A 27,103-nucleotide genomic window follows, 5' to 3' on the forward strand; every position below is an offset into this window, starting at 1 on the left:
TCAGCTTTCAAATTTCTTCAAGAAGCTTATTGAACTTTTGGGATTTTATTAAATGGATACATTTAAGGATAATTGACATCTTAACAATATTTAGTCTTCTGATCTGTGAACATGGTCTGTCTTCCCATTTAGGTCTTTAATTTCTCTCAGAGTGTTTTGTAGTTTTTAGCATATGGGGCTTGACATCCTTTGTCAGTTTTATCCTTAGGCATCTTGTGGTTTTGGTGTAAATGGGAAGTGGAATTTCAAAAATACTGATTGTCACTAGCATAGACATACAGTTAACTGTAGTGTGTTAATCTGGTATGCTAGAGTCTTTTTTCCTAAACTCCATCATTAGTTTGAGTATCTTTTTTGTAGGTTCCTCAGATTTTTTACAGAGATGATCATGTCATCTCTGAATAAAGATAGATTGACTAATTTCCAGTCTAAATGTTTTAATTTATTGTGTGATTGCACTAGCTAGAACCTCTAGTCCTTGTTTTGTTCCTGATGTTAGGGGAAGAGCATTCAGCCTTTCACTGTTAAGAATGCTGTTTTTGGACATACCTTTCATCAGAAAGTGTTTCCTTCTTAATTTGCTGAGAGTTTTTTTGTTTTTTTTTGTTGTTGTTGTTTGTTTTAATCAGGGGTGAATGTCAGATGCTTTTTTGTTGTTGAGATTATCATGCCTTTTCTATGGTAAGCTCCACTGACTGTTAAACCAACCTTTCATTCCTGGGATAAACCCCACTTCGTAACAATGAAGTATCCCTTTTATATGTGGTTGGACTCAATTTGCTAAAATATCCAGATTTTTGCTTCTGTGCTTATGAGGGATATTGGTCTTCAATTTCTTTTCTCTGTGGTATTTGGTAGAATTCAGCAGTGAAACCTTATGGGCCTAGACTTTTCACTGTGGGTATTACAACATACGTGCGTGTGCTGTAGGCAAGCATATAAATGGGTCTTTTGTGCCAACCTTACACGTGAGAAACTTGCCCATGTGCCCATCAGAATATTTCCCATTAGTTTTTAGCGGCTAGAATTGTATCCAGAACTTGTGCCTAAGCTAGTGATGGGGCAAACAGGAATGCCGCAATGACTCAGATTGGCTTAGCCCGGTGCATCCATCTCCAGGTGAGGTCTCCAGACAGCAGTATGAGCATCACCTGGAAACTTGTCAGACAGTCACGTTCTTTGACCACAGCCCAAGCCTTCTGAATCAGGTAGATTAGACCTGTCTGCAGTTGAGTGTTAGCAATTTGTGTTTTAACAACCCAATAAGAGACTTCGATGCACCAGAGGTTGAGAACAGCTGACTTAGGCTAGCCTGAATTTGGGGAATTAGCGTGAGCTACGCAACACTGGACTCTTCAGGGGTCTTTTAGCAAGGGGGGGGTGGTGGTGGTGGTGGAAAGGATGGATTTACATAGGTGGATATTAATCTTGTCATAGTAGACTGAGGTGTGCCCAAGAATAAGAATTTTCAACTAATCCATATACTCCTGATGAAAGGAGGACCACTGTGGTCCACCGAGGAACTCCTGAATGGATGAAACGGTGTTTTAGAATCTGCACCTGTAACAGGAGTTAGCAGACTGTGTCTTGGGGCAAGTTGGCCCTGCTGCGTGTTTTGTATGGTTGGCAGCTAGACATTTTTAAATGACTGGGGAAAAAAAGGCGAAAGACTACTATTTTATGACATTGAAAATTATGGGAAGTTCAAGTTTCAGTGTCTATAAATGGTTTATAGGAACACAGCCTACTATTCACCTTGCGTACCCTCTGTGGTGCTTTGGGGCTGCCCTAGTGGAATTGAGTGGTTGTGACAGAGCCTGTGTCCCATGAAGGCCAAGTGTGTACTAGCTCTCCCTTTACAGAAAAAGTTTGCCAGCCTCTGATCTGTGAGGATAATTACTGAACAGTACCATTCCCCAACTGTCTTGGGTAACTGAGAAATTATTTTGACAGGTGGGGATCCTGACTACATTGGCATGAGCGTGAATAGTGAAGTATGGTATTTTAAGAACATGTACTCGTTAGAATTATGGTAACTTTGTTCAAAGGAGTGTTACTTTAGTGTGATTTATAATTACAATCCAGCTTCATAAATAAGTTAATTACTAGAAGCAGTGATTATAATTATTTCTCTTCCTTTTTTAAGTCAGCTAAAAAGATGAACTTTTTTTGTATAACCCTGTGACTGAAAATATGCTATAGTTTACCTCAGCACCATATGTCAGAGAGAAAATCTTTAACTTAAAGTGCCTCATGGTGGTTATTTTGAATTCTGTGTAATGTTATAGATGATGAAAGCGAATTTTTCCTAAAACATCTTTGAAAGCTGTTTGGCTTTTGTGAGAAAGAAGCACATCCCAAGTTTAGTACAGATTTGAGATGGGGTGGGGGTAGATACCTGATTATTTAAGGGTTGAGAGAATCAATGGACTTTCACTAATTTTTAGACTTTTTTTTAAAAGTACATAAAATTTGTCTAGTTCGTCATGTCATGTTTACATATATTAGCCCAGTTCACGTAACACTCTGCTACCAAAGAAAGAGATGAAAGTGTTCATTTCTACAAACACAAGTGAGGTAGTCAGGTCATCATGGTGTCCGTTCCAGGCTAGTTCAGTAGCAAAAGCCTCCGATCTCAGACTCTGAGACATAGTTTCTCATAGGGTTTTGAAGTCCTCCTTCCCACCTAGCTACAGAAAGCATTACATTTTATTTGGGGGTATTTGCCTGTTAAAAAATAATTTTGGTATTTGAAGTAATCCAATGTGAGTTTTGTGTCCGTAGAAACTGTGAAATACATGTTGTTTTCCCTAGAAGGGAGGTCATGTCCATATACCTATATAATACCTATAATGTAGATTTCTTTTTTTAAGGTTATACGTTGGCTCTTCAAAGACATTCACATCATCAGAGAAATCCCTGAGCCCTTTGCAGTGGTGTAGACACGTCCTAGATAACCCGACTCCGGAGATGGAAGCAGCAAGGCGTTCCCTGTGCTTTAGACTGGAGCAAGGTAATTTCGAGCCTGTATATCTATGTTCTCAGATTCTTGCCACTGTCAGCTCTGTTAGTTGCTGGTTTTGGAATTGACACTTCAAAGGAAAAGCCTTACCCAGAGGGGCAGCTGTTGCATGCGATTTGCTCCACACTCATCCCACATCAGACATTCTCAAGGTAGAATATAGTTTCATGCTTGTTTTTAGCTACATTCTTAGCTTGTTTCAGTTTGTAGTGAAAGGTAGGAATGCATATTATTTTTCTGTGTTTTTTTTTTCTTTCTATATGCAAATATACCAATAAGTAAAATGGTTTAGCCTTAAATTTTCTGGGGACAGCAACAGGTGGTGTGGCTGAAATCCAAGATAGAAAAAGGGAAGTTTCACTGAGACCTGAGTATTGACCTTTTTGAGTTCCATACGTATTTAATTGGTTGCATAACTGGAAGTCCTAATCTTTATATACTGGGGAATGATCTTCATACTGTATATAACATTAGTTAACTTACAGGGCTGAACATAAGTTTAAGGCCAAAAAAGAAAAAAAGAGAGTACTGTTGTGGAAGGAAAAATAACAAAGGAATTATAGTCCTTAGCTTTTCGTTATTTTGTATTTAATTAAGACTATGATCACTGAGGCTTTTGCTCATCTCTTAACCTCTTGGTATCTTTTTCATTACCTAGGGGCACTGTTTCCATTCCACGGACTCCCTGTATCCAAATCACACTTGAGCTTGGAAATGCAGATTCCTGCCTTTTCCAGATTAAATAATCAGAGTCCCTGGGGATAGGGCTGAGGGAAGCTGCACTGACAAGTTCACCACCGTGATTGTGGCACACAGTAAAGTTTGCGAACACTACCTGTGAAGCCCTTCAGGGATAATGATGGGTATCAAAATCTGGACATGAGACAGAGGGTAATAGGTAACACTTCTTGAGCTCTGAATTCTGTGACCATCAGTGCGTTCGATTCTTGCCTTCTTCCTTTTATTCAGTCTAACCACACGCCTCTGAGCCAGGGACACACTCACTTTTAGGGAAGGGACAGGTGAAGTTGAGAGAAGGTCGGAAGATTATTGGGGCCAGAGTGATATCCCAGGGACTGAACCGGAAGCTGGGTCTCCCCGACCCTCAAGACTATCCTTCATCAGTGGTCTCTGCTGCTTTTTTGGCACAGTCATAATTAAGTATCAGCAGAAATTAGTTTTAAATATTTGGGAAACGTCGAATTAAAAGGCACATTTTAGAATTGTATGATTTTTTTTTTTTTAAGATTTTATTTATTTATTTGACAGACAGAGATCTCAAGTAGGCAGAGAGGCAGGCAGAGAGAGAGGAGGAAGCAGGCTCCCCGCGGAGCAGAGAGGCCGATGCTGGGCTCGATCCCAGGACCCTGGGATCATGACCCGAGCCGAAGGCAGAGGCTTTAACCCACTGAGCCACCCAGGCACCCCAAAAGGCACATTTTATTGACATTTTAACTAAAGCAAAATGAGTGATTTAGTAAGAAGTTGAAGGGTGGAGTAGGAACAAAGGAGTAGCATTAGAGTAAAAATGTTGGCAACACGTGCTTATCTAAGAGAGCAGCCCTGTGAGGCAGCAAACTCCAACCTTCACTCTGTTCCCCTTTACCCGACTGACCCTGAGAGAACCATTAAATCCCTCTGGATTTAATAGCTGTATAAACTGTCTCTAACATCTCTTGATTCAAGGACTGTTTATATGGACATTTTAATATATGAATTTGCTCAATTTTATTTGAATATATAAAATTCAAATGAAATTCAGAACTAGAATCCTTTAGTTCAGGGGTCAACATATTTTTTCTGAAAGGGACCTGATAGCAAGTATCTTAGGCTTTGCAGGCCACGCATTCTCTACCATCAGTAAAAAGCAGCCATAGAGGCAAACATTAACAAACAAGGCTGTGTTCCAATAAACCTTTATCTGTGGATACTGAGATTTGAGTTCTCATGATTTTTTTTCCCCATGTGTCACAAAATATTTTTAACCATTAAAAAAATAACAAACCCATAAAAACCATTTTTAGCTGGTAGGTGTTACAGAGCTGGGGGGAGGTTGGATTGGGGCCTCCCAGGCCACAGTTTGTGACCTCTGTTTCATTTGCACACAGGAAGAGTTATATACAAAGTTGATTTAAAAAATAGAGGCTTTGTTCAATTTAATGTAATTAATTTTTATTGGTGGCTGCTTTTGAGATTTGAGACTAAGTGCTTGATTAGCTAATTTTCCCTTCATTGACGAGGGCCTAAAGCAGAATGGTGAGGTCATGAGGACGTGCATTAATGTGCTGTAGTTTTATTCATAATGTAATGTATTTCAATTTCATGTAAGAGTTTAAGTAGAAAACTAGCTTTTCAAAACCTACCTTAGTGTTTTCCAAAATTTGTATCTACATCTAAATCCTCTCCTGCCGTGAGACTAAATGCTTTTGTTCTGAAAATCACTAATCCATTCATGAGATAAGAAGTCAGAGTCTACAATAGATTGTTCTTTGGATGAAATTTTTTTTGAAATTTAACTTTTATAGGGCAATTTGTCTATAGTTTAGAAAGTATTAATCTTACGGATATTGTAAGGAAAATAGCAGATTGCTACCCCGGCTCTCATGCCCATGTGATTACCCAGATGTGGTTACTTAACAAGAGCTATTTGTTGTGGTTTTGCTATTTATCTCTCATGATTCCCATGCCCATGTGGCTGTGGCTTGAGTTGTCAGCTTATTACTTTGGATGTTGAAGGTTTAATTCTTCAAACACTCTTTTCCCCTTATACTTTCTCTCTGCACTATCTTCCTTCCCATGTAGCTTTTTACCAATTTGGGGATACATTAATATTGATCACAATACAAATAATCATATCTCAGCCATGCTGTATTTTTATTGTTATGTTTCTCTTTTTTGGTCTAACCTTTTATTTTTCCTAGAGTTAATCGTGGAAAGACACTTACTTACTGTTTTTGGTTTTTGTCATTAATTTACCCCCAGATTCTCCAAATGAACTGACCACTGGTACAGTGAGGGCAAACAAATCCACCAAGGGTGTTATTGTTTTATTTCCCTTTTTTTTTTTTTTTTTTTTTTTTTTAACTGTTCCTGCTGGTGTCTCCCTCTGATCCCCTGCCTGGCTCTGAACTGCTTCTCTGCAGGATGCCCACCTGCCCCTTCCCCGCCCCCAGAGCTGCTGTCCTCTTCCTGGGAATTCTCTCCACTCCTCAGTGTAGCCTGCCTGTGTCTCAGATGCCAGGGCTCCCTTTTCCTTATGTTTCCTCTCTGTGTAGAATGCATAATCCTGTTGCCTTTTCAGGGAACAGGAGAGGAAAGAGGAAATGGGGGAGGGAAAATTTGAGAACCTCACGTGTCTGAAAATGTCTTCATTATATCTTCAGTTTTGATTGTTCTTTGAGCTGGGTGTAGAATTCTAGGTTGGAAACCATGTCCAACAGAGTATAGAAGATGTTATTTCATTATATTTCAGCTTTGGGATTGCTGTGGAAGGTCCTGAACCATTCTCATTTCTGATTCCTGTGAGCTTTCTTTAAAATAACTTTTAGGGGTTCCTGGGTGGCTCATTCGGTTAAGAATCTGCTTTCAGGTCAGGTCATGATCATCGGGTTCTGGGATTGAGCCCTGCATCAGGCTCCCTGTTTGTGTAGAACCTGCCTCTCCCTCTTCTCCTTACTTGTGCTCTCTTTCTATCTCTTTCTCTCTCAAAATAAATCAATAAATTGATTAATAGATTTTTTAAAGGATTTATTCAAGAATAAAATACCTTTTAGATAGAATCTCAGAATCTTTTAATTTCTAGTACATGACATTTTAATTTTTTTGTGCTGGTGGGCATTTTAAGCAGAAAGCTTGAGTTCTGCAAAATGTCCTGATTTCTTTCTCTGTAAATCCCTCCTGTCCTCCAGTTTTCCCCTTTCTTTCATTCTAGATACTCCTTTTAGTCAGATGTTGAATCTCCTGGATTGATGTTCAGATTTTTATATTCTGTCCTGTTTCCTATCCATGCTACTGATGTTCTCTTTTCTTGGAGATTTTAAAAACTCTTCTTTGAGGGATACCTGGGTGGCTCAGTTGGTTAAGTAACTGCCTCCAGCTCAGGTCATGATCCTGGAGTCCTGAGATTGAGTCGCGCATTGGGCCCCCTGCCCAGCAGAGACTCTGCTTCTCCCTCTGACCCTCTCCTCTCTGATGCTCTTTCTCTCTCTCATTCTCTCTTTCTCAAATAAATAAATAAAACCTTAAAAAAAAAAAAAACCAACAACTCCTCTTTGAACTCCTCTGCTGCATGTCTATTAAGTACACACTGTGTGCTAGACACTTTGTAGGGAATGGGGATGCAGCAGTGGCCAAACAGATGAGAAGTCCATGCCCTCATTGAGTTAGCCTTCTCGTACCCAGACCTTCACTTAATCCTCCCATGTTTGTAAGGGACCCTTATTTGTGTAAGGTATTTTAAATGTAGTAGGTTTTCATTTTGTCTTATTTAAGCAATATAAGCGAGAGAGGAGCAGCTGCTTGGAGAGGAGGGGGGAGGAAGCTGAGGGTCCAAGTATTTTCCTAAACAGTCATCCTGTTTTTGCCTCACTATAAAGCTCTCTGCCCTCAGCGGTAGGCTGTACATCCAATTCCAGAACATTCCAGCTCTTGTTGGCTTGTCCCCACTGTGGGCCCCTAGAGCAGAGAATGTCAGAACCCAAGTCCGTTACCTAATGTTTATCCATTTTCCATTTCGAAATGAAGTGAACTTCTCAGACTGATAGTGACTCCTCTCCTGTTCCATCTCATTTGCAGGTTTAGAAGACTTGGAGTTTAGATGTCATTCTAGTGTGTTTTTATGATTAATTGTATTGTTTGTTTAAGTATAACTGACAGTTTCAGGTGTACAATATAGTGATTTAGCCATTCTGTAATTTCTCAAGATTCATCAAGATATGTGTATTCGTAGATTCCCTTTTTCTGTTTCACACATACCCCCACCCTTCTGATCATCACCAGTTCTCTGTATTTAAGAGTCTGTTTCGTGGTCTCTTCCGTATTCTTTTGTTTTGTTTCTTAAATTCTATGTGAGTGAAAGCATTTGGTATGTGTCTTTCTCTGAGTTTCTTCACTTAGCATAATACTCTCTAGCTCTATCCATGTTGTTGCAAATGGTAAGATTTCATTCTTTATGGCTGAGTAATATTACATTGTATATATACCATATCTTCTTTATCCCTTCATCTATCAGTGGACACTTGGGTTGCTTTCATATGTTGACTTTTGTAAATAATGCTGCATTAAACATAGGAGTGTGTATATGTTTTCAAATTAGTGGTTTCATATTCTTTGGGTAAATAGCCAGTATTTACTGGAATTATTGGATCATCGGGTAATTCTATTTTTAAAGTCCTAGCTACAGCAGTCAGATAAGAAAAAGAAATAAAAGGCATCCAAGTTTGTAAGGAAGAAGGAAAACTTTTACTATTTCCAGATGACATGATAGTATATATAGAAAACCCTGAAGACTCCACCAAAAACCACTAGAACTGATAAATTAATTCAGTAAAGTCGGAGGACACAAAATTAATATGCAGAAATCTGTTGCATTTCTATACACTAATAATGAAGTAGCAGAAAGAGAAGAAAACAATCCCAGTTTTAATTGACACCAAAAATAATAAAATACCTAGGACTACACTTAATCAAGGAAGTGAAAGATCTGTATACTCTGAAAACATAGAACACTGATGAAAGAAATTGAAGATGAGACAAAGAAGTGGAAAGATAGTCCATGCTCATGGATACAGAACCAGTGTTTTTAAACTATCCATATCACCCAAGGCAATCTGCAGATGTACTGCAATCTCCATCAAAATACTAACAGTATTTTCACAGAACTAGAACAAAAAATTCTGAAATTTGTGTGGAACCGCAGAGGGCCCTGAATAGCCAAAGCAATCTTGAAAAAGAGGAACAAAGCTTGTGGTATCACAATACTAGATTCAAGATACACTACAAAGCTGTATGAATTAAAACAGTATGGTAGTGGCATAAAAATAGGTGTGTAGGTCAATGGAACAGAATAGAGAACCCAGAAATAAAGCCATGCTTCATGGTCAATTAATCTATGACAAAGAGGCAAAAATATACAATGAGGGAAAGACAGTCTCTTCAACAAATGGTGCAGGGAAAACTGGACAGCTACATGCAAAAGAATGAAACTGGCCACTTCCTTAAACCAACATGGACATAAACTCAAAATGATTAAAGACCTAACTGTGAGACCCGAAGCCATAAAATTCCTAGAAGAAAACATAGGCAGTAGTCTCTTTGACATCAGCTGTAGAAACATTTTTCTAGATATGTCTCCTCAGGCAAGAGAAACAAAAACCAAAGTGGACTACACTAAAATGAAAACCTTTCACACAGTGAAGGAAACCATCAACCAAACAGGCAGCCTACTGAATGAGAGCAGATACTTGGAAATGATCTATCCAGTAAGGGGTGAATATCCAAAATATAGAGAACTTTTGCAACTCAACACCAAGGAAACGAAATAATGCAATTAAAAACGGGCAGAGGACTGACCCCAATAAACGTTTTGCCGAAGATGGACAGATGGCTGGCCTGCAGACACGTGGAAAGGTGCTCAGCATCCTTCATAGTCAGGGAAATGCAAATTAAACCTTAAACTCCTCACACCCATCAGAATGGCTAAAATCAAAAACACAAGAAACAAGTGTTGGCAAGGAAGTGGAGGAAAAGGAACCCTTGTGTGCTGTTAGTGGGAATGAAACTGGTGCAGCCACTGGGGGGAAGAGTATAGAGTCCTCAAAAAAGTCTTGTGTGGTTTTGTAGGAGAATAGGGAGGACTTAATATTTAGTCTTCAATACCAATTCTTACTGGCTTCCAGTTAAGGGAGTCCTTCGTCCCTGACAGCTAATTAACTGATACTAGAAATTGTGGTTTAAACTTTATTCCTATTATAGCATAAATATTTAATTGGGATAATGTGAGCATTCCGTATTTTAGAACTTTCAAATAATTCTAATAAAACACTTGTTTAGATCTCATGTCTCTCTTAATCAGCATTTCCAAGTAACAAATATTGAGCATTTTCTTTGAGATCAAGTTGTTGCCCTTCATTTTAATATAAATTGCCCCAGGACAGTGACTTTGTTTTGTCACACTGGCCAGAAGGGAACCGGACACCTTAACGGATGCTGTTGCTAAAATAAATAAATTTTTGTTTAATTCTTTTTGAGTTAAACATTACAGTTACTGCTGTTACATTTTCAGTTTTGGTTTTGAACATTTTAAGGTGAGGTGGAGTCTTTGCACTCTTTCGTCGCCAGCCATCTCTCGCTTATCAGCATCCTGTGAAGCATGAGTTTGCGGCCGTGTTTTACCCTTCACAAGCTTGTTTACCTTGAAATAGTTTTTACTTATCTTACTGTATTTTGTTGCAAAATGATAAGTGCCTATATGCTCCCTGCCCCCTTCCCCCTCCTGGAATTTAAAGACCTTTGGTAAGACCTCCACTGCTGTTACCAGGACAGATGAGAGATGAGATTTTTTTGAAAGGATAGTTTTCTCCCCTTTGTCTTTCTTTTCCTGTCTCTAGCACTTCTTAACCAAGGGGTAGGGAGAGTTTCTCCACTGGGCATTCAAAAATAGATGGTGCCTTAATTAGAGAGCAAGTTAGCGGTCTCCCTGCTTAAGAAGTAAATTTCCCTGGGAACACATATGAGGTCGGGCTTGTCAACCTCGGTTTCTGTGGGTACGTTGGATAGCGTTTCTTCCAAGGTTGTCACTAATTGTGCAGCTGCTAATGAGTTCACGTGCATTGTGACTTTGGGAAGGGCCCCTGTCTCTCTTCTTGCTGTCAGCCTTCTCCGGGAGGGTCTTCACATAGCCTTCACGCTCTGACAGCCTCGTGACCCTGGATCTAGGGAAGGTAACAAAACTTGGTAAAATTATGGGAGTATGTATGGGAAGTGTTCATGTTTTGTTGAGGTTGTGAGAACAGGCTTATTAAAATCCTACCCTTCTGAAGAAAGTTTGTTTTTCTGGAGAAAACGAGGCACAGAAAGGAATGTTTCATTATTTAATTTTATTGGAAGACAGCACCTGCATTTAAGAGCTTTTTAAAGATATTGCTGAAAGATTACTTTCTGTATAAGGTGTATACACACACACACACGACTAATATGTATCTGATGCCCCCAAATTCTCAGTTGACTAGGTCAATTAATATTTTAATTGAAACTTAATTAAACTGGAAGTTTATTAGAAGAATGAGATCCAAAACTTATTTTCTGCTGTTCCAGAGTGGTCTTTTCTTACCAAATTTCATAATTTATAAGGTCCTCTATATCAAGTGGTCGACACTGTCCAGTTACTTAAGCTTTCTCACCCTCTTCTACTTTTATGTTTGTTTTCTATGGTTGTTGTCAGGCAATAATTAAGGATGTTTATATAGCAGACATAAGAAAGGCTTAAATATCAGATCTGTTTCCTAATACATTTGAAAATGTAAATAGCTTTTTTGGATAATGTACAGAAAGTAATGTTAAAATAATTCATCATTGAAAGTTAAATCTTTCAGTATTTTTTTCCCCAAGATTTTATTTACTTGAGAGAGAGAGAGAAAGCAAGAGAGGGGGGAGGGTCAGAGGAAGAAGCTGGTTGGGAGATGTAATCCCTGGACCCTGGGATCATGACCTGAGCCGAACGGGGATGCTTAACCCACTGAGCCACCCAGGTGCCATCTTTCAGTACTTTTTAATCTGCATTGGACCCTGATTAGAATATACAGTCTTAGACATATTCAGTATCTTGGTTGGTTTTGCTCTTTGAAAATGGTCCTAACAATGTTACTTTCCATTTGGAAGTGTCTTGTTTTGTGAGCATCTTTTTACTTAATTTTTAATGTATCTATGCCTTCTTTCCAACTTGATGAAGAAGCATCTGATGATAGGGGCCCGCCCTTCAGTTTCCTTTTGGATTACCAAAGCTTAATACATTCTCAAACATGATTTAAGTTCTGAATTTTTTTTTATGATTTATTAATTTGAATACTTTTAAATTTCTTATGTGAGCAAAGAATCTAATTGAACATCGTTGTTGTAAATGACATCCAACTAGCCCAGCTAGAAAGAATTACCTGATGGTGCTCATTAAAATGTTAGTGTTGGCACCTGGGTGGCTCAGTGAGTTAAAGCCTCTGTCTTCAGCTCAGGTCATGATCCCAGGGTCCTGGGATCGAGCCCCGCATCTGGCTCTGCTCGACAGAGCCTCCTCCCTCTTTTCTCTGCCTGCCTCTCTGGCTACTTGTGATCTCTGTCAAATAAATAAATAGAATCTTAAAAAAAAAAAGTTAGTGTTGGGGGTGGATATTTGAGTCTGTTTTGTTCGCTGCTATTGACCCACCCTGTGCCTAGAACAGTTCCTGCCCCGTGGTCCGTATTGAGTGATAATTGTTGAGTGAATGAATATGGTGGGAGGCATTTTGATTTAGTAGTTAGACATCGGGCTCACTAGGCCTCCGGTTCCTTAACTCTGATTAAGAGCAGGTCGTGGTCCCCCGACTTATTTTATAACTGAATGTTTGTGCCTCTTTAATCCCCTTACCTGTTTCAAACCACCCCTCCCCCCACTTTCCTCCTGGCAACCAGCAGTTTGTTCTCTGTATTTGAGTCTGTTTCTTTGTTCATTTGTTTTGCTTTTTAGATTCCACATAATAAGTGAAATCATACAGTATTTGTCTGTCTTTGTCTTATTTCATTTAACATAATACCCTCCCTCCCATGTTGTTTCAGATGACAGGATTTAATTCTTTTTTATTGCTGAGTAGTATCTGTGTGTGTGTGTGTGTATGTGTGTACACACACCATGTCTCCTGTATCCATTCATCTGTCCGTGGATGCTTAGATCGCTTCCATGTCCTGCCCTTTGCAGATCATGCTGCAGGGAACATAGGAGTACATATATCTTGTTGAATTAGTGTTTTTTCCTTTGGGCAATGTAGAAGTGGAATTGCTGGATTGTATAATGCTTCTATTTTTAAGTTTTTGAGGAATCTCCGTGATATTTTCCACAGCGGCTACACCAATTTCATTCCCACCAGTAGTGCACAAGAGTTCCCTTTTCTCCACATCCTCGCCAACACTTGTTTTTTCTTGTTTTTTCTACGCCAGCCAATCTGACAGGTGTGAAGTATTAGCTCGTTGTTACATTTTAGTTAAGGAAAGAAAGAAAGCACATCACTTGTTTCTAGCCTGTTGCCTAGTAAGTGGGGACATTTAACAGATTTCACAGGGCTATTAGAAAGATTTCAGGCAGTGTTGAAAGTAACATTACTTCAATAAGTGTGAAATGCTATGTGATTATGTGGACACAATCCTACTGTGCAGTTGTTTATTCAGAATGTGAACCAGAACATAAAGGAATCATCTTAGTTTGGCTGTTTATACTTTATAGGAAACTAATAGCATTATTTTCTTTGGGAGGGTGGGGGGGGTTGTTTTCTCTACCTATAAATCAACATATCTGTTAAGAGTTGGGATCCCAGATTGGAAAGTTTTGAGTATCATTTAAGAACAGTAGAAAGTGTAAAGCAACTTCATTAACTATTCCTTTTTCTTCTGCTTCTTCTTTGATATGTATTCCATCTCTGACATGCTTTTCTCTGTTCTTCATCACTTCCCCCACTTTTTTATTTTTTTAAGATTTATTAGAGAGCGAGAGAGAACACGGCGTAGGTGTGGGGGGGATTGGACAGCATAGAGAGAAGCAGACTCCAGACTCTTCACCGAGCCAGGGGGCCTGTTTGGGGGCTCGATCCCAGGACTTCAGGATCACAACCTGAGCGGGAAGCAGATGCTTAACTGACTGAGCCATCCAGGCGCCCTTTCCCCCACCCTGTAGACTGTATATAACAAACACCCATAGAAATTTCATGAGCCTTAACTCACGTGACACCCTAAATTGAAATAAGGCTAATTGAGAGCCTTTGGTGAGTCCATGTCATGAGGCTGGGATGTTAAATAGCCAAATAATGATAAAAAAAAAAAAAAAAAAAAAAACAAAACTTATCTGAGTAATTTGAAGCACCCAGTATGTGGCTTAGTTAATTTGGGGCCAGTTAATAAAAGCTTATCTGGCCTGAAGATCCTTGAATATCCATAACTATTGAATCAGGACAGGTCACATTTGAGGAGTGTGGGTATAGTTTTCACAAAGAGTGTAGCCCTACACAGTTACTGCCTTGGGTCATGTTTCCTTATGAGCATCTTTCATTTCCTCCGGGATTATATGCTAAGCACATGGAAATAGATATTGCTTCTTTTTTTTTTTTTTTTTTTTTTTTTTAAAGATTTTATTTATTTATTTGACAGAGAGAGATACAAGTAGGCAGAGAGGCAGGCAGAGAGAGTGAGAGGGAAGCAGGCTCCCTGCCGAGCAGAGAGCCCGATGCGGGACTCGATCCCAGGACCCCGAGATCATGACCTGAGCCGAAGGCAGCGGCTTAAACCACTGAGCCACCCAGGCGCCCCTAGATATTGCTTCTTAACTGAGTTTTTCTTTTATCTTCCTATGATACCAGTTCCTGTGCTTGCCTTGGTTGTTATGATGTAGCATTCCTCTCTAAATTCAGCCAATGGAAAAGAAAGTTGTCGACTAATCCAGTGCTCTCAAGGTGGTCTTTTCATTTGTTAAAAGCCGCACAGATTGAACTGAAACATTAGGAAGTTATTGAGTGTCTGTCTCCTGGACCCCATCCAGCCTCTCCTTGCCTGGCCTGAGATGCTATCTTCGTCAGCTCATGTTTCCAATCTCGAGGTGTTCTGTCAAATTGGGAACGCAAAATTAAAACTTACTCTGTGCAGTTCATGTTAGGTAAACTTTGTAAGGGAGTCCCTTTCTAATCAGAAGAATAATCTGGAATCATACCAACATCTGCAGAGACGGGGTCTCTTGACATTCGATATTTTTTTTATTATTTTTTAAAGATTTTATTTATTTATTGGACAGAGAGGAGCACAAGTAGGCAAAGCAGCAGGCAGAGAGGGAAAGGGAGAAGCAGACTCTCCACTTGAGCAGGCAGCCCGATGTGTGGCTCGATTCCAGGACTCTGGGATCATGACCTGAGCTGAAGGCAGATGCTTAACCACCTGAGCCACCCAGGTGCCCCACTATTTATTATTCTTGTGTGCTAGAAATGGAAGACACATTGTCATGGCTGTGTCCTTTGATGGCATCTTTGCTTTCTCATATGTTCAGAATAGTTGCAAAGCGTGGGCTTCAGTCTTAGGAATGATGCTTGGTACAATAAGTAGCAAATCAATAAGGATTGTGGTCCTATGAAATCTGCGGTTTCTGTTCCATTATATCCAGCAACATGGGCATGTGTTTGCCAGACACTCCTGAACAGCCCTCTTCCTTTCCTTTCTTTTGCCGATTACATGTGTTTCTCTGTGTTTTTTGTTGTTCTGTTTTTATTTTGCATTTCTAGCACAAGGAAGTTATTCAAATAAGCAGTAGCTTATGACCGTGCATATAATGTTTGTTACAGTGACTCTCTGTCATTGACACGCTGTTTTCTTCCCGCAGTGAAGAACAGATAAAGCAATAGACAGTCCCACGGTAGTCGTTTGCTGCTTTCATAGTGTTCTAGCGATTGACTGAATTTGTTTCTACAGCAGTGAAATTTTATTCTGGTGGATGTTCATGCCTGTGTCTTGGGACCTTTCCATAAATTGTCCATTTAGGCAAGAATTCGTAGCCTCTCATTTTCTGCAACACTGGGCCTCGATCGGAGAGACGATTCAGATGCTTTGTCGTGCAGTAAAGGTGCGGGGCCCTTGCTGCACGCCGGCGCAGTGCTAGGGACGAGGGCTCCGCCGCAAGGCGAGCTCAGGACTTTTCCTTCAGAAGGAACAATCTAGTATCACCGACTGCGCAGGTAGCTGCTCTTGTTCTTTTTTTTCTTCCGTTCCTTTCAAACAGGCGTGATGGTGCTGGCGGACCTGAGTCTGAGGGGTATGATGGCCAGGAGTTGCATTCCCAGGGATGCATGCGACGTCAGCAGGGGTTAGGCTGTACAGAGAGTTAATATGGGTGGTGGGGGTGCGGGAGGGCGACCCAGACCGCAGCATGGCAGGCTGGCAGCGCAAAGGTCTGGCGCAGGGGTGGGACTCCTGACCCGGGAGGAGATGGCAGGCCGAAGTGGTGGGAGTGTAGTAGAGGGAGGTGAAGGGAGAAGAAGGGAGCCCAGGGATTCTGCGTGTAACGGGGGAGGTATGCGGCATGTGCAGGGCGCTTAAGGATTTCGGGCTTTAAGATGGCTCAGAGGCCTTTGCGTAGTTTTCAGCAGAGTGACATGACCCTGAACGGAAAGTGTCACTGTTAAGTGAACTGTTGATTTTACTAGCCTTTCTTAAGTCTGGCAAGATGTGGAGAATGAAATGGCAATTTTAGAAATTAGCCATGTGAGTGAAGTTGGGCTTTTGAGCATGGTTGGGTTTTTTTTGGTGGTGGTGGTGGTTGTTGTTGGGGTGTGTGTGTGTGTGTGTGTGTGTGTGTGTGTGTGTGTGTGTGTTGAGGGAATTCTTTAACTTAGATACACTTTGAAATGTTTTCTTCCGGGGCGCCTGGGTGGCCCAGTGGATTAATTAAGCCGCTGCCTTCGGCTCAGGTCATGATCTCAGGGTCCTGGGATCGAGCCCCGCATCGGGCTCTCTGCTCCGCAGGGAGCCTGCTTCCTCCTCTCTCTCTGCCTGCCTCTCTGCCTGCTTGTGATCTCTCTCTCTGTCAAATAAATAAATAAAATCCTTAAAAAAAAAAAAAAAAAAAAGAAATGTTTTCTTCCATTAATACCCTGTATTTCTTGTGTGACTTCTTGTGAGAAGTGGTCATTTAAAATATGGCCACACTCTTCATGATATTTAATTTACTTTGAAAATACAAAACTTTGAGGGCGCCTGGGTGGCTCTGTGGTTAAGCCTCTGCTTTTGGCTCAGGTCATGATCCCAGGTTCCTGGGATCAAACTCAATCCCCAGTTGGGCTCCCTGCACAGTGGGGAACCTGCTTCCCCCTTTCCCACTCCCCTTGCTTGTGTTCCCTCTCTTGCTGTTTCTCTCTGTCAAATAAATATATAAAGTCTTAAAAAAAAAAAATATATATATATATATAAAACTTTGGTCTTCTTGATTACTTAAAATACATGGCGCTTTAAACTTATATAGTAACAGGTTTCATACATTGGAGTTTTGGAGTTCTTGTCAGCTTTTATTTGTGAATTTAATTTTTTTCTTTATTTTGTAGCTGTAAAATTTTATTTCGAGGAACAGGGTATGTGTGGGTGTGTGTGTGTGTGAGTGAAATTCAGATACGTCCTCATTATACACGTGTCTGTATTCATATATGCATGTGCGTTTGTGTGCGCGTGCCTGTGCATGCTCAGTCTGAGCGTTCATTTTTATGGCAGTTTTAAATAAGCTCAGTTAGATCAGTAAAAGGATACTCAACTGTAGGAGTCGCTGGCGTGTGCTAAAAGATGGTGATTGCAAGTAGTTGGATGTTTAGTCTTCCGGAGAAACCAGATACCTATTCTTCAAGAAGACCGAGAGATCTAATCGTGGGATCCCTACCCCTGATGAGAAGCAGAGCTTGAGAGAACTTAAATTTTGATGTCCAACGGTAGACTGAGCTGGGGGACTGTAGATGAACTCATAAAGCATTCCACTCCTGCATAAAGACCACCCTCCTTTGCACCGTTGGAACCCTCAGCCATTCTGCTGCTGCATGTTGAGGCCTCTCATGGGAAGTTTGCTTATGGAATAATCCAGGTGTTTAGGTAGTGTCTGTTGTCCATCTTTTAAGCTGGAGGCCTATCGGGGTAATACCTATATACTGGTGCAGAAGTAGTTCGTGCCGGTTACTTATATATACAGATAAGCATAGTCTGTATTCAAAAATAGAGACCAGTGGACCGAGTCTCATTTGTTTTTTGGGGAAGTTAATAGCATGAACAAAATAAACAGATCAGCTGACTTCGTAGGAAACAAGAAGCTAAGGGAATAGCTCCGCGTGCTTCAATTTAAATGAATACTACACCTTTAAGTAAGAAGAGATTACTGGAAAAAAACAGCAAATCATTATTTGTAGTCATTTTTAACTTCTTGGCAGTATGAAATTGGACAGGGCTAGGAACCAAGCTGCTTATCCATATTTGTCAAAAGAGATCCCCCTCAAAAAGAGAAAATATGAGAGAAATTAGGGGACATGGAGGGCAGATTCCAAACCTTTAATCTTCAACAGTTCTATAAGCAGGAACAGCAGACAGTGAAGAGGAAGGAAGAATAAATAATAGAAGAAAATTTCTTTGAGCTCAAAGACAGCTCCCTGGTATGAACTAAGGTATATGAGAAAAGACCTAAATCCAGACATCCTGGTTGAATTTCCAGGGTTAAAACCCTATAGATGTTCAAAAAGAAGAGACATTATCTGCAGTGTAATAGACCTCAGGCATTTCATGAGGAATGCTAACTGCTTAGCTGGGAAATGAATACAGTGTCTGTAGTTTTGAGGAAAGGTATTTTTAAACTATGATGTTGTGCCCAGGCATATCATAGATTGTGGAGACAAATGGAAGGGGATTTGGGTTCTGCAAAGATTTAGAAAATGTACCATCTGTACCCTGTTTCAGTGGCAGAGGAAGTACAGGGACACGAGATCCATGAGTCTGGAACAGAGTGGCTGTGGAGGTGCCCCAGGAGAGGCCAGGAGCAAGGAGATGAGGAAATGGGTAGGCTCTCAAGCTTGTGACGTTCTTCGCTCAGTGGTTGGGGTCTGGTGCCAGACAAGTCCTTTCCTTTCCCTGGCCCCTCTGACCATACTCAGCTCTCAAGTGAGCGAATCTTCCATCAGAACACTGAAATGCCACCTCTGTGTTGCTTAATGATCACCTTAAAGTTGTCCTGTTCAGGGGCACCTGGGTGGCTCAGTGGGTTAAGCCTCTGCCTTCGGCTCAGGTCATGATCCTAGAGTCCTGGGATCGAGCCCCGCATCGGGCTCTCTGCTCGGCAGGGAGCCTGCTTCCTCCTCTCTCTCTCTGCCTGCCTCTCTGCCTACTTGTGATCTCTGTCAAATAAGTAAGTAAAATCTTTAAAAAAAAAAAAAAAGTCCTGTTCACAGCTGTCCAACAGAATGGGCAACTAGTAGTCCTTGACAGTGTAACAACAGAACCGTGAGATCTGGAGTTAGGAGTGAAAGAGAAGAGGGATTTAGCATGGGCTCAATTCGTGACTTTCTCACAGTCACGAATCAGGGGGCAACAAGGTGATATTGGTTTATCTGCTGAAAGTCACATAGTACTACTATACAATACAGAATTGTCCTCAAGTTCCCAAACAAAAACTTCGGGAAAGTGGATCTGGGTGGGAAAGGGAAAAAGATTCCTGTTTTAGACCTTTGTATATATTTTAATATTCTTCCATGTGCAGGCATTAAATTAAATTAATTAAATTTGGGGGGTTGGTGGTGAGGGAGAGGGAGAGAATCTTAGGCAAGCTCCATGTAGAGCCCGACACAGGGCTCGATCTCATGACCCTGGGATCATGACCTGAGCCGAAATTAAGAGTTGGGTGCTTAACTGACTGAGCCATCCAGGCACCCCGATATGCAGGCATTTTAATAAAATCATGCAGCCATTACTTTTAGGGCCAAGAAAATAGTTTTTTCCTCATCTAAGTTCTTAATTATATATGCTTACTTTCTACTGCTTGTCAAGACTAATGGGGTCAGAGGCCTTTTCTCCCATGGGACTATAAGCACATGTGTTGTGTCCCTTACTGAAAGAAGAGTATTTTAGCCCAGGAGATGCTGAAGAGGAAGGAATATCCAAATTCTGTTTCCATTACTCTTCATATTCAGGAGCGCACAGGGCTTTCTAGTAGCTTGTGGGGCTCGCATTTCCTAACATACTGGACATGGTCAAGGGCAGGGAGGTTCTAACTGGTGATCTAGTCTGTCCTTTCAGAAGAGGAAGCCCAGTGTTTTCAGACATGAGATAATCAAGGCTGTTTCTTGTAGAACTGAACTGTAGCGTCTTCCTCGACTTACCTCGTTATAGCCGTGTGGAACTTGGAAGTCACTCTGGCTGGCAGTCATGGCTTGACGGTGGCTGTTGTCCAAATTGGGAGCAGCTGTCTAGAATCTGCATGACAACATCGCATCATTGGCAGATGATTAGGTCACTCTTTTCCCTTGTTCTTTTCAGATTAAATTAGGACTTTCACAAAGGCTGACTTCTCACATTTTGTGACTATTTTCACTGTCCTTACATTTGATTAAAGCCATAGTCATCCAGTCTAAGGAAAAATGGGGTCTCTAAAAGGGCATTTGTAAACTTGCCTTGGAAGACTAATTACTGCTGAAGTCAGATGTGTTTTTTAATCTCCCCCGTTAATTGGAGATGGGAAGTCTGATCATTTGTGCGGTTGCAGATAGAGCTCACTCCGGGGATGGGCAACACTGAATTTGGTCCATGTGTGCTTGGAACTGGCAGCTTTTCTTTCGTTTTGACCAGTGATGAAGTAAAAACATGTTAGCCGACAGTTCAGAGAATATCCCCTTTCCAACCCTCATTTTTCAGTTCTTAGACCATTGTCCTGGTTAGAAAAGACCCACAGAGCAGAGCAATGGGAAGAGCGTTTGGCATGTGGTCTTGGGACTGGTTAAGGTCTGAGAAGTAGAAAAAGTCCAGTGGTTACATGGTGACGACTGGACACTTGAACCAGCATGTCTTACTTTACTACTAAGACCTAGAAAACGTTTGACCCATTAAATTCAAGATAAGAATAATTATAAAAGTCGAATCCCTATGGAATAAATGCGGTTAAATAATATTCCTTCATGGTGAAATTTTATAACTCATTCAAGTAGTAAACATTTATAAATGTTTATCTGCCAGCCATTGCATGTATACAGTCCCTTAGTTTCTTTTAAACCTCATACATTTTGAAACTTAATCCTAATTAATTAACTCTAGGTATTATTTATAGGGGTAAATGACCTCTTTTATTGATGTTTCTTAAAGATGGTGTGTAAGTCATGTTTTTGTAACTTGTTACATTTTGAATACAACTGCAAGTTTAAATATTGAGTATTACAGTGTTCTGGGGCAATGTGTTTATATAAATATATATTGAAACACATAAAATATATATTAGCATGTAACACAAACACATTTATGAGCATAAGTATGTGTTAACATGTAACAAACACAGGTACATATATGGACATGTGACAAGTATACTAATGGATGCAACTAACTTATCCTGAACAAATGTTCACTAAGGATAGCAATTAGGGAGGGAGGTTTACTAGTTCCATAGCCTTTCTCCTTATGTGAATATACTGGCACATGCGTAACAGTTGAATCTCCTTTACTTTGTGACTGTCTGGGAGAGAGTGCTGAGAACACCTGGTTTGGAGAAGTAGTAGGCCTTCCCAGCCCCCATGTGCATATTCATTAGGTCATGGAGAATGGCGGAGAAATTAATGCTGCTCAAGTTTACCCAGTAAAAGTAAGGGATCAGATAAGCTGCAAGCCATATGTTCCTGCCCCGGGGGGTTTGCTCAAGCTAGGGCCAAGTCCGCGGTGGTTACTTAATGTGAACGTAGAGCCCCTTAAGAAGACTTGTATTTCAGTCTGGGCAGTCAGTTTATAAGAGTGAACCAGTAAAATGCTATCTTTACCTACGTTCCCTAATTCCTTTAAGGAATTCCTTCCTAATTCCTTTAGCGCAAATATTTGAGCACATCAATATGCAAGCATTTCTGTAGGCTCTGGCCTCTGGGTATGGACAAACATAATGTGATCATCTGGGAAGTTTATAACCGAGAGGCTGGTTCGTGAAAATACAGTCTTCTTGCCCTGGTGTTGTGTGGGTTTAGGTCAAAACGGTGTGGTCTAGATAAAACCTCCTGCCAACGTAAGAGAATAACAGGTACTAAAAGATGTGGTGTCCCCCACCCTTTCCCTGATCTGAGACCACTCTGTTGCTGGTGTGAGTGGAAGACCATGTATGGAATTCCTCCGGTTGTTTGGCTTAGTACTGAGGCCTGCCCACCTGTTGTGTGAAGAAGGAATGCAAGCCGAGGATTGAACGTTTATCTCCCCTTTCCTCCTCGGGCCTTATTTTCCAGGACTCAGTGGTAAAGAACACCACTATTTAAGTGTCAGAGACATGACTTTAGGAGGCTGTGGTTTTGAAGAAACCGTACTTCTTAAAATGTGGCATTTGGGACATATGTTTCCTCTGAGATGAGACTTTGGATACATAAGTGAGCACTGTTGACCTACCCTGATCAAACTGTGGAATGTTCAAGGTTTAGTACTTTGCCTCTGATGAGCTGGGGAAAGACAGTCTGTGAAATTGTCTAGATAAGAAGGTATGATGTAGAAAGCATGCCCTTGTGTTTTGAGAAGACAGGTTAAAATGCCTGAGAATTCAGAGTTAAGGAGCAGAATATTTTAAAAACTCTCCTTTCTCCTAGTTAGCTTCTAGAACATTCCCCCTCTGGATTTAGAGTATGGTTTTCCTCCAGCTAGCTGTAACTTTTCCATAGGCTTCTTAAAAAAAAAAAAAAGCTTTATAGTTTGTGAATGCATGCCACAGACTGCAAACTTTTTTCCTGTGCCTGCCACAGCCCTACTTACTGTTGTCCCACAAACATGCCTTGTCACATGGGAATCCTGCAAGCACCAAGATGTTACATGACTTGCTCCATAGGAGAGCCAGCATGTGGCAGGGTAAGACTGGAATTCTGGTATCTGGATTCTTAGGCCAATCTCCTTATAATCTTTTGTTGGTCTTTAATAAGTTATGAAAAATTATAATAAAGAAGTAACTGTTGTCTGTCATTGCTATATCCCAACACCTGAAATACCCTTACAATGCAGTTCTAATCCTGTGTGTTCTCCAGAGTGAATATTATAGAACTGGTTTGTGTGTTAGCCCAGGGGTTGGCCAACTGTGGCCATATCTGGCCTTTAGCCTGTTCTTGTATGGCCTGTGAGATAAGAATGCTGCTCATGTTTTCAAATAGTTGGAAAAAAATAAAAATTTATGACCCATAATTTTTATGAAATTCAACTCTCAGTGTATATAAATTTATATTGGAGCATGGTTACATTCCTTTATGTGTAGCCTTTGGCTGCCATATTGCTGTGCTGCAGAATGAAGTAGTTGCAACGGAGACTGAATGGCCAGCAAAGCCTAAAATGAGGACTAGCTGGCCCTTTACAGGAAACGTTGGCCCACCCTTGTGTTAGCCTGTTGCTGTGATCTCTGATTTTCACCGGCGTTGAATACAGCCATCTAGCCCTTCATTTAACCCCCTTTACCAAGATCTTACCAAAGACCTCTAAAATTTCCCAGTGGCAGATGACCTTGCAGTCAGTAGGGTACAGTAGTCAACCATCTAAACAGAAACACCTTCAAGTGACATTTTAGGCTCACCCCTTGTTACAGACCCCCTGGCCATCTCTTGGACTTCTCCCATTGGGGACCAGGCCATTACTACTACGCTGGTTCTGTATTCTAGCCTCTGCCTGTGAGCACGGTTATTGCCTTCTAATTTACAGATCCAGGAGGCCATTATTGCATTCTCTGTATTCTCACTAGCTCCGCCTCCCAGTTGCGGGGGAGGAATTAACCCTCCTTTTTCCCAAGGCCATTTGGTCCACCTTCGCTCTCTGTCCCATTCCTCCTGATGTCCAGGACCTCACATCAGTGCATCTCCTTTTCTGCAGACTCTTGTTTTCTCCACTGTTTCTGTTCTGTTCTCATTCTATTAATATGCTGGTCTTTTCCTTATCCTAAAACTCTCCTCCCTTGAATTTCATGCTCTGCAAAATACAACCCTGTTTCTTCCTACTTTTATAGCTGGATCTCTCTAGAAAGAGTGATTTTTTTTCTTCCTCATCTTACATCTGCTTGACCTTGTAACACAGATTTCGGCTTTAGCTCCTCTGTTGAATCTGCTCCCCTCAGTGGCCCAGTTGTCCAGTGAATTGCTGTTTCTTAGTCTTTATCCTGTGGGACCTCTCTGCAGTAATTCCCACATTAACTGCTTTTTCCAGGTTGCATTCCCTCATTACCTTTAGTGTTTGGGGGCTCTTCTTAAACTCCTGAATTCTCTCAGTGACCTTTCTTGGTCTCTGTTACTGAGTCTCCCTTCATCCACTCGTAAATGTTCCTAAGTCCCTTCCTTATGTACGTTCCCCGTGGGTGATTTCATCCCTGCCTGTGGCTTCATCTAACACCTGCTTGTTCATGTGTCCCAAATTCTTCCTCTCTAGTGTCTTTCCCGGCCTCTCAACTCCTACATCACCGGCATGTAGACATGTCCTGTAACTGTCTCAGACAGCTCATCTCTCCTCATGAAGCATGCGTGTCTCACATTGCCCGTCTTAGCCAATGGCATCAGTGTCTTCAAAACTGTGGCGTTAGCTTTGGCCGCTTCCTTTCCTCCACTCCCTGTATTTAGGGTACTGGTGACTCCTCTTCAGCTCAGCTGTGGCTTAGTTAACATAGTTCTCATCGAACGTTTTGCTGATCTTTTGGTTTGCTATCTTGTGATGTCTCACCAGCTCTGCTGTGAAGCCTTCTAACTGGTCTTCCCGTCATCACTCTCTGCCCGTATCGTCCATCTTCTAAATGACGATTTATGTCCTCTTTATAAAGCGCGTATCTGACCAGGCCTCTCCGCTTCTCAGTCAGAACACGAATTTAATATTAAAGTGCATCCTCCTAAGGGCAGTAAGAAGCTGCTGGCCCCCGCCCTCCAGCCCCAGCTCTCCTCCCCTGAGCCGTGCCTCAGTTAGAACCACATTCGCCATTCCTTGGCCGTGCACAGTTTTGTCTTGCTTCCCTGGCTTCACATAAGTTATTTCTGCCTGGAATGGCATTGTACCCTGCAGGATAAACCCCTCAACCTTGTTGAGCCATGTTGAACATAAAGTCTTCTGGTGAACTCTTTGGGCTCCCTCAGAAAGTGAGTCCCATCTTTGCTGTGTGAGCGTACCTCACGGTGCCTTCGTTCCACTTACTCTGTCACGTCACGTGCATATCTGACTGGCCTGCCTTCCGCACTAGCTGGTCTTCAGAAATTGGAGTAGAGGGGAGGTGAACAATCATATTTTATCCATCACCGTATCGGCAGCATCTGGTACGTTAGGGCCCCATGGTGTGGGCCTGCTCGAATGAATAGAGAAATGAATTTTATTTTATTTTTAAAGATTTTATTTATTTGACAGAGATCACAAGTAGGCAGAGAGAGAGGAGGAAGCAGGCTCCCCGCTGAGCAGAGCACCCGATGTGGGGCTCGTTCCCAGGACCCTGGGATCACGACCCAAGCCGAAGGCAGAGGCCTTAGCCCATTGAGCCACCCAGGTGCCCCGAGAAATGAATTTTAAAAAGCAGGTTGGAGCATTGGGGCCAGATTTCTCAGAACAACTGTGGAGCAGGGAGATAACTATGTGCTGTGTGTGTCTTTGAAAGATATTTGCATCATTGCTGGAGACTGACCTTTCATGTTTTTGGGTTTTGGTTCTTTTAATATTTGTGGATAAATTTGAATGAAGGAATGACTCTGGAGGTGCTCTGTAAATATCGGGTGTCTGCGGCATTCTGGAGAACTTCATGTTTTTTAAAATTTTTGGCTCAAGGGTAAGTACACAGGGTCTTGCCTGTGAAGATTCCAGTAAGAGTTGGCCAGTCTCTCAGGGAAGATCCTGGGTTAGGGAATGAGGGAGGAGAATATAAATTAGGGTAGCTGTGAGGAGCCATGAGCAAGGAGATACAAACTTATGACTTATTTAGACAGCAGTTCTGTGAATTTTAATACAACAGATCAGAAATGTGTTTTTAATGAGTTTTCATCAGACTTACTAAGAACTGAAGAAGTAAAACATGTCATATAGGGCTGCTCTAGACTGATTTCTTCACACTTTCTGGGATCTTTCTGGCCTTCTAGGCAATGACCCTGGGTCTTCTGCTTCGCATGAGGGAGAAGAGGATGTGGCGGGTAAGACTGAGCCACCGTCCTACGAACTGCGGTTCTGCCTTTTACAGTCTTCCTCTGAGGGGTGAAAGGGTAGAAGTAGGAAAGATGAGGGCTTGTTTCCAAGAGAAACCTCCTCCCGTATCCTAGTGTGTTCCCACTGCTGTAACAAAAAGCCACAGAGGAGGCGGCTTATAAATGGCAGTGGTTTTATGGCTCACAGTTCTGGGAGCTGGTGGGGTCCGGGCTCGGGCTCAGAGGGCCCTCTGCAGGGCTGCACACTTCTCCTTGTGCCCTCACATGTGGAAAGGGGTTGGGAGCTCTGTGGGGCAGCTTCTGTAAGGCACTTGTCCAATTCACGAGGGTTCAATCCTCCGGACGTAAGCTTATCCCAGAGGCCCCACCTGTAATATCTTCCTCTTTGGGGTTAGCATGTCACCACACATTTTGGGGGACATAGACGTTCAGACCACAGGGCCTGATTAGGAATGCTGCTGCACCGTTAGAAGCCTGCAGAAGAAGTAAGAGCGCTGCCCTCCAGGACCGACTGCTTCACCTAACTCAGAGGCTACACCGTTGGAAGTAGGATTGATAGAAATTCCACGAAACGCTCTCTTAGCTGTTGATGAACAGTTTCTTTGACTGTAAGAAGTGGTAGCATTTCAAGAATTTGAGGAAGCTGTGTTGCCTTCTTGCATGGTTTCCTGCCACCTCGTGTTCTCGGCACAACCCTTCACCTTAGCTGTGCCACGCGGCGTTGCAGGAATGAGCTCATTGTGAGACCGCGACCCGTTTATCTTGATGTGTCAGTGACCCCAGTCATAGCGCCTGGCCATCAGTGATATAAAATCACTTAGCTGGAAACCAAAAGTTCACACAAACATGAACACAAAGTTCAACAACTTAGTAGTTATTAGAAAGTATTAAAAAATTGTGCTCCTATAGGTGTCTTTCTTCATGGAGTCTCTATCTAGCTAGGCTGATAGGTCAAAACTAACTTCTGTCTTCAAAGATACTGTGT

The 27,103-nt window shown here is 41.6% G+C and overlaps 1 protein-coding gene across 2 annotated transcripts in view; it reads left to right on the forward strand.

Moving 5' to 3' along the window:
* Window positions 1-27,103, forward strand: part of SLAIN1 (SLAIN motif family member 1) — a 61,878-nt gene that overhangs the window by 13,004 nt on the left and 21,771 nt on the right. For both annotated transcript variants that reach the window (XM_045978487.1, XM_045978488.1), the window contains exon 2: window positions 2,874-3,013. In XM_045978487.1, coding sequence (XP_045834443.1) covers window positions 2,874-3,013 — 140 coding nt within the window. The remainder of the gene's footprint in view (window positions 1-2,873; window positions 3,014-27,103) is intronic.

Source organism: Meles meles, chromosome 14, assembly GCF_922984935.1.
Source record: "Meles meles chromosome 14, mMelMel3.1 paternal haplotype, whole genome shotgun sequence".
Lineage (NCBI taxonomy): Eukaryota > Metazoa > Chordata > Mammalia > Carnivora > Mustelidae > Meles > Meles meles.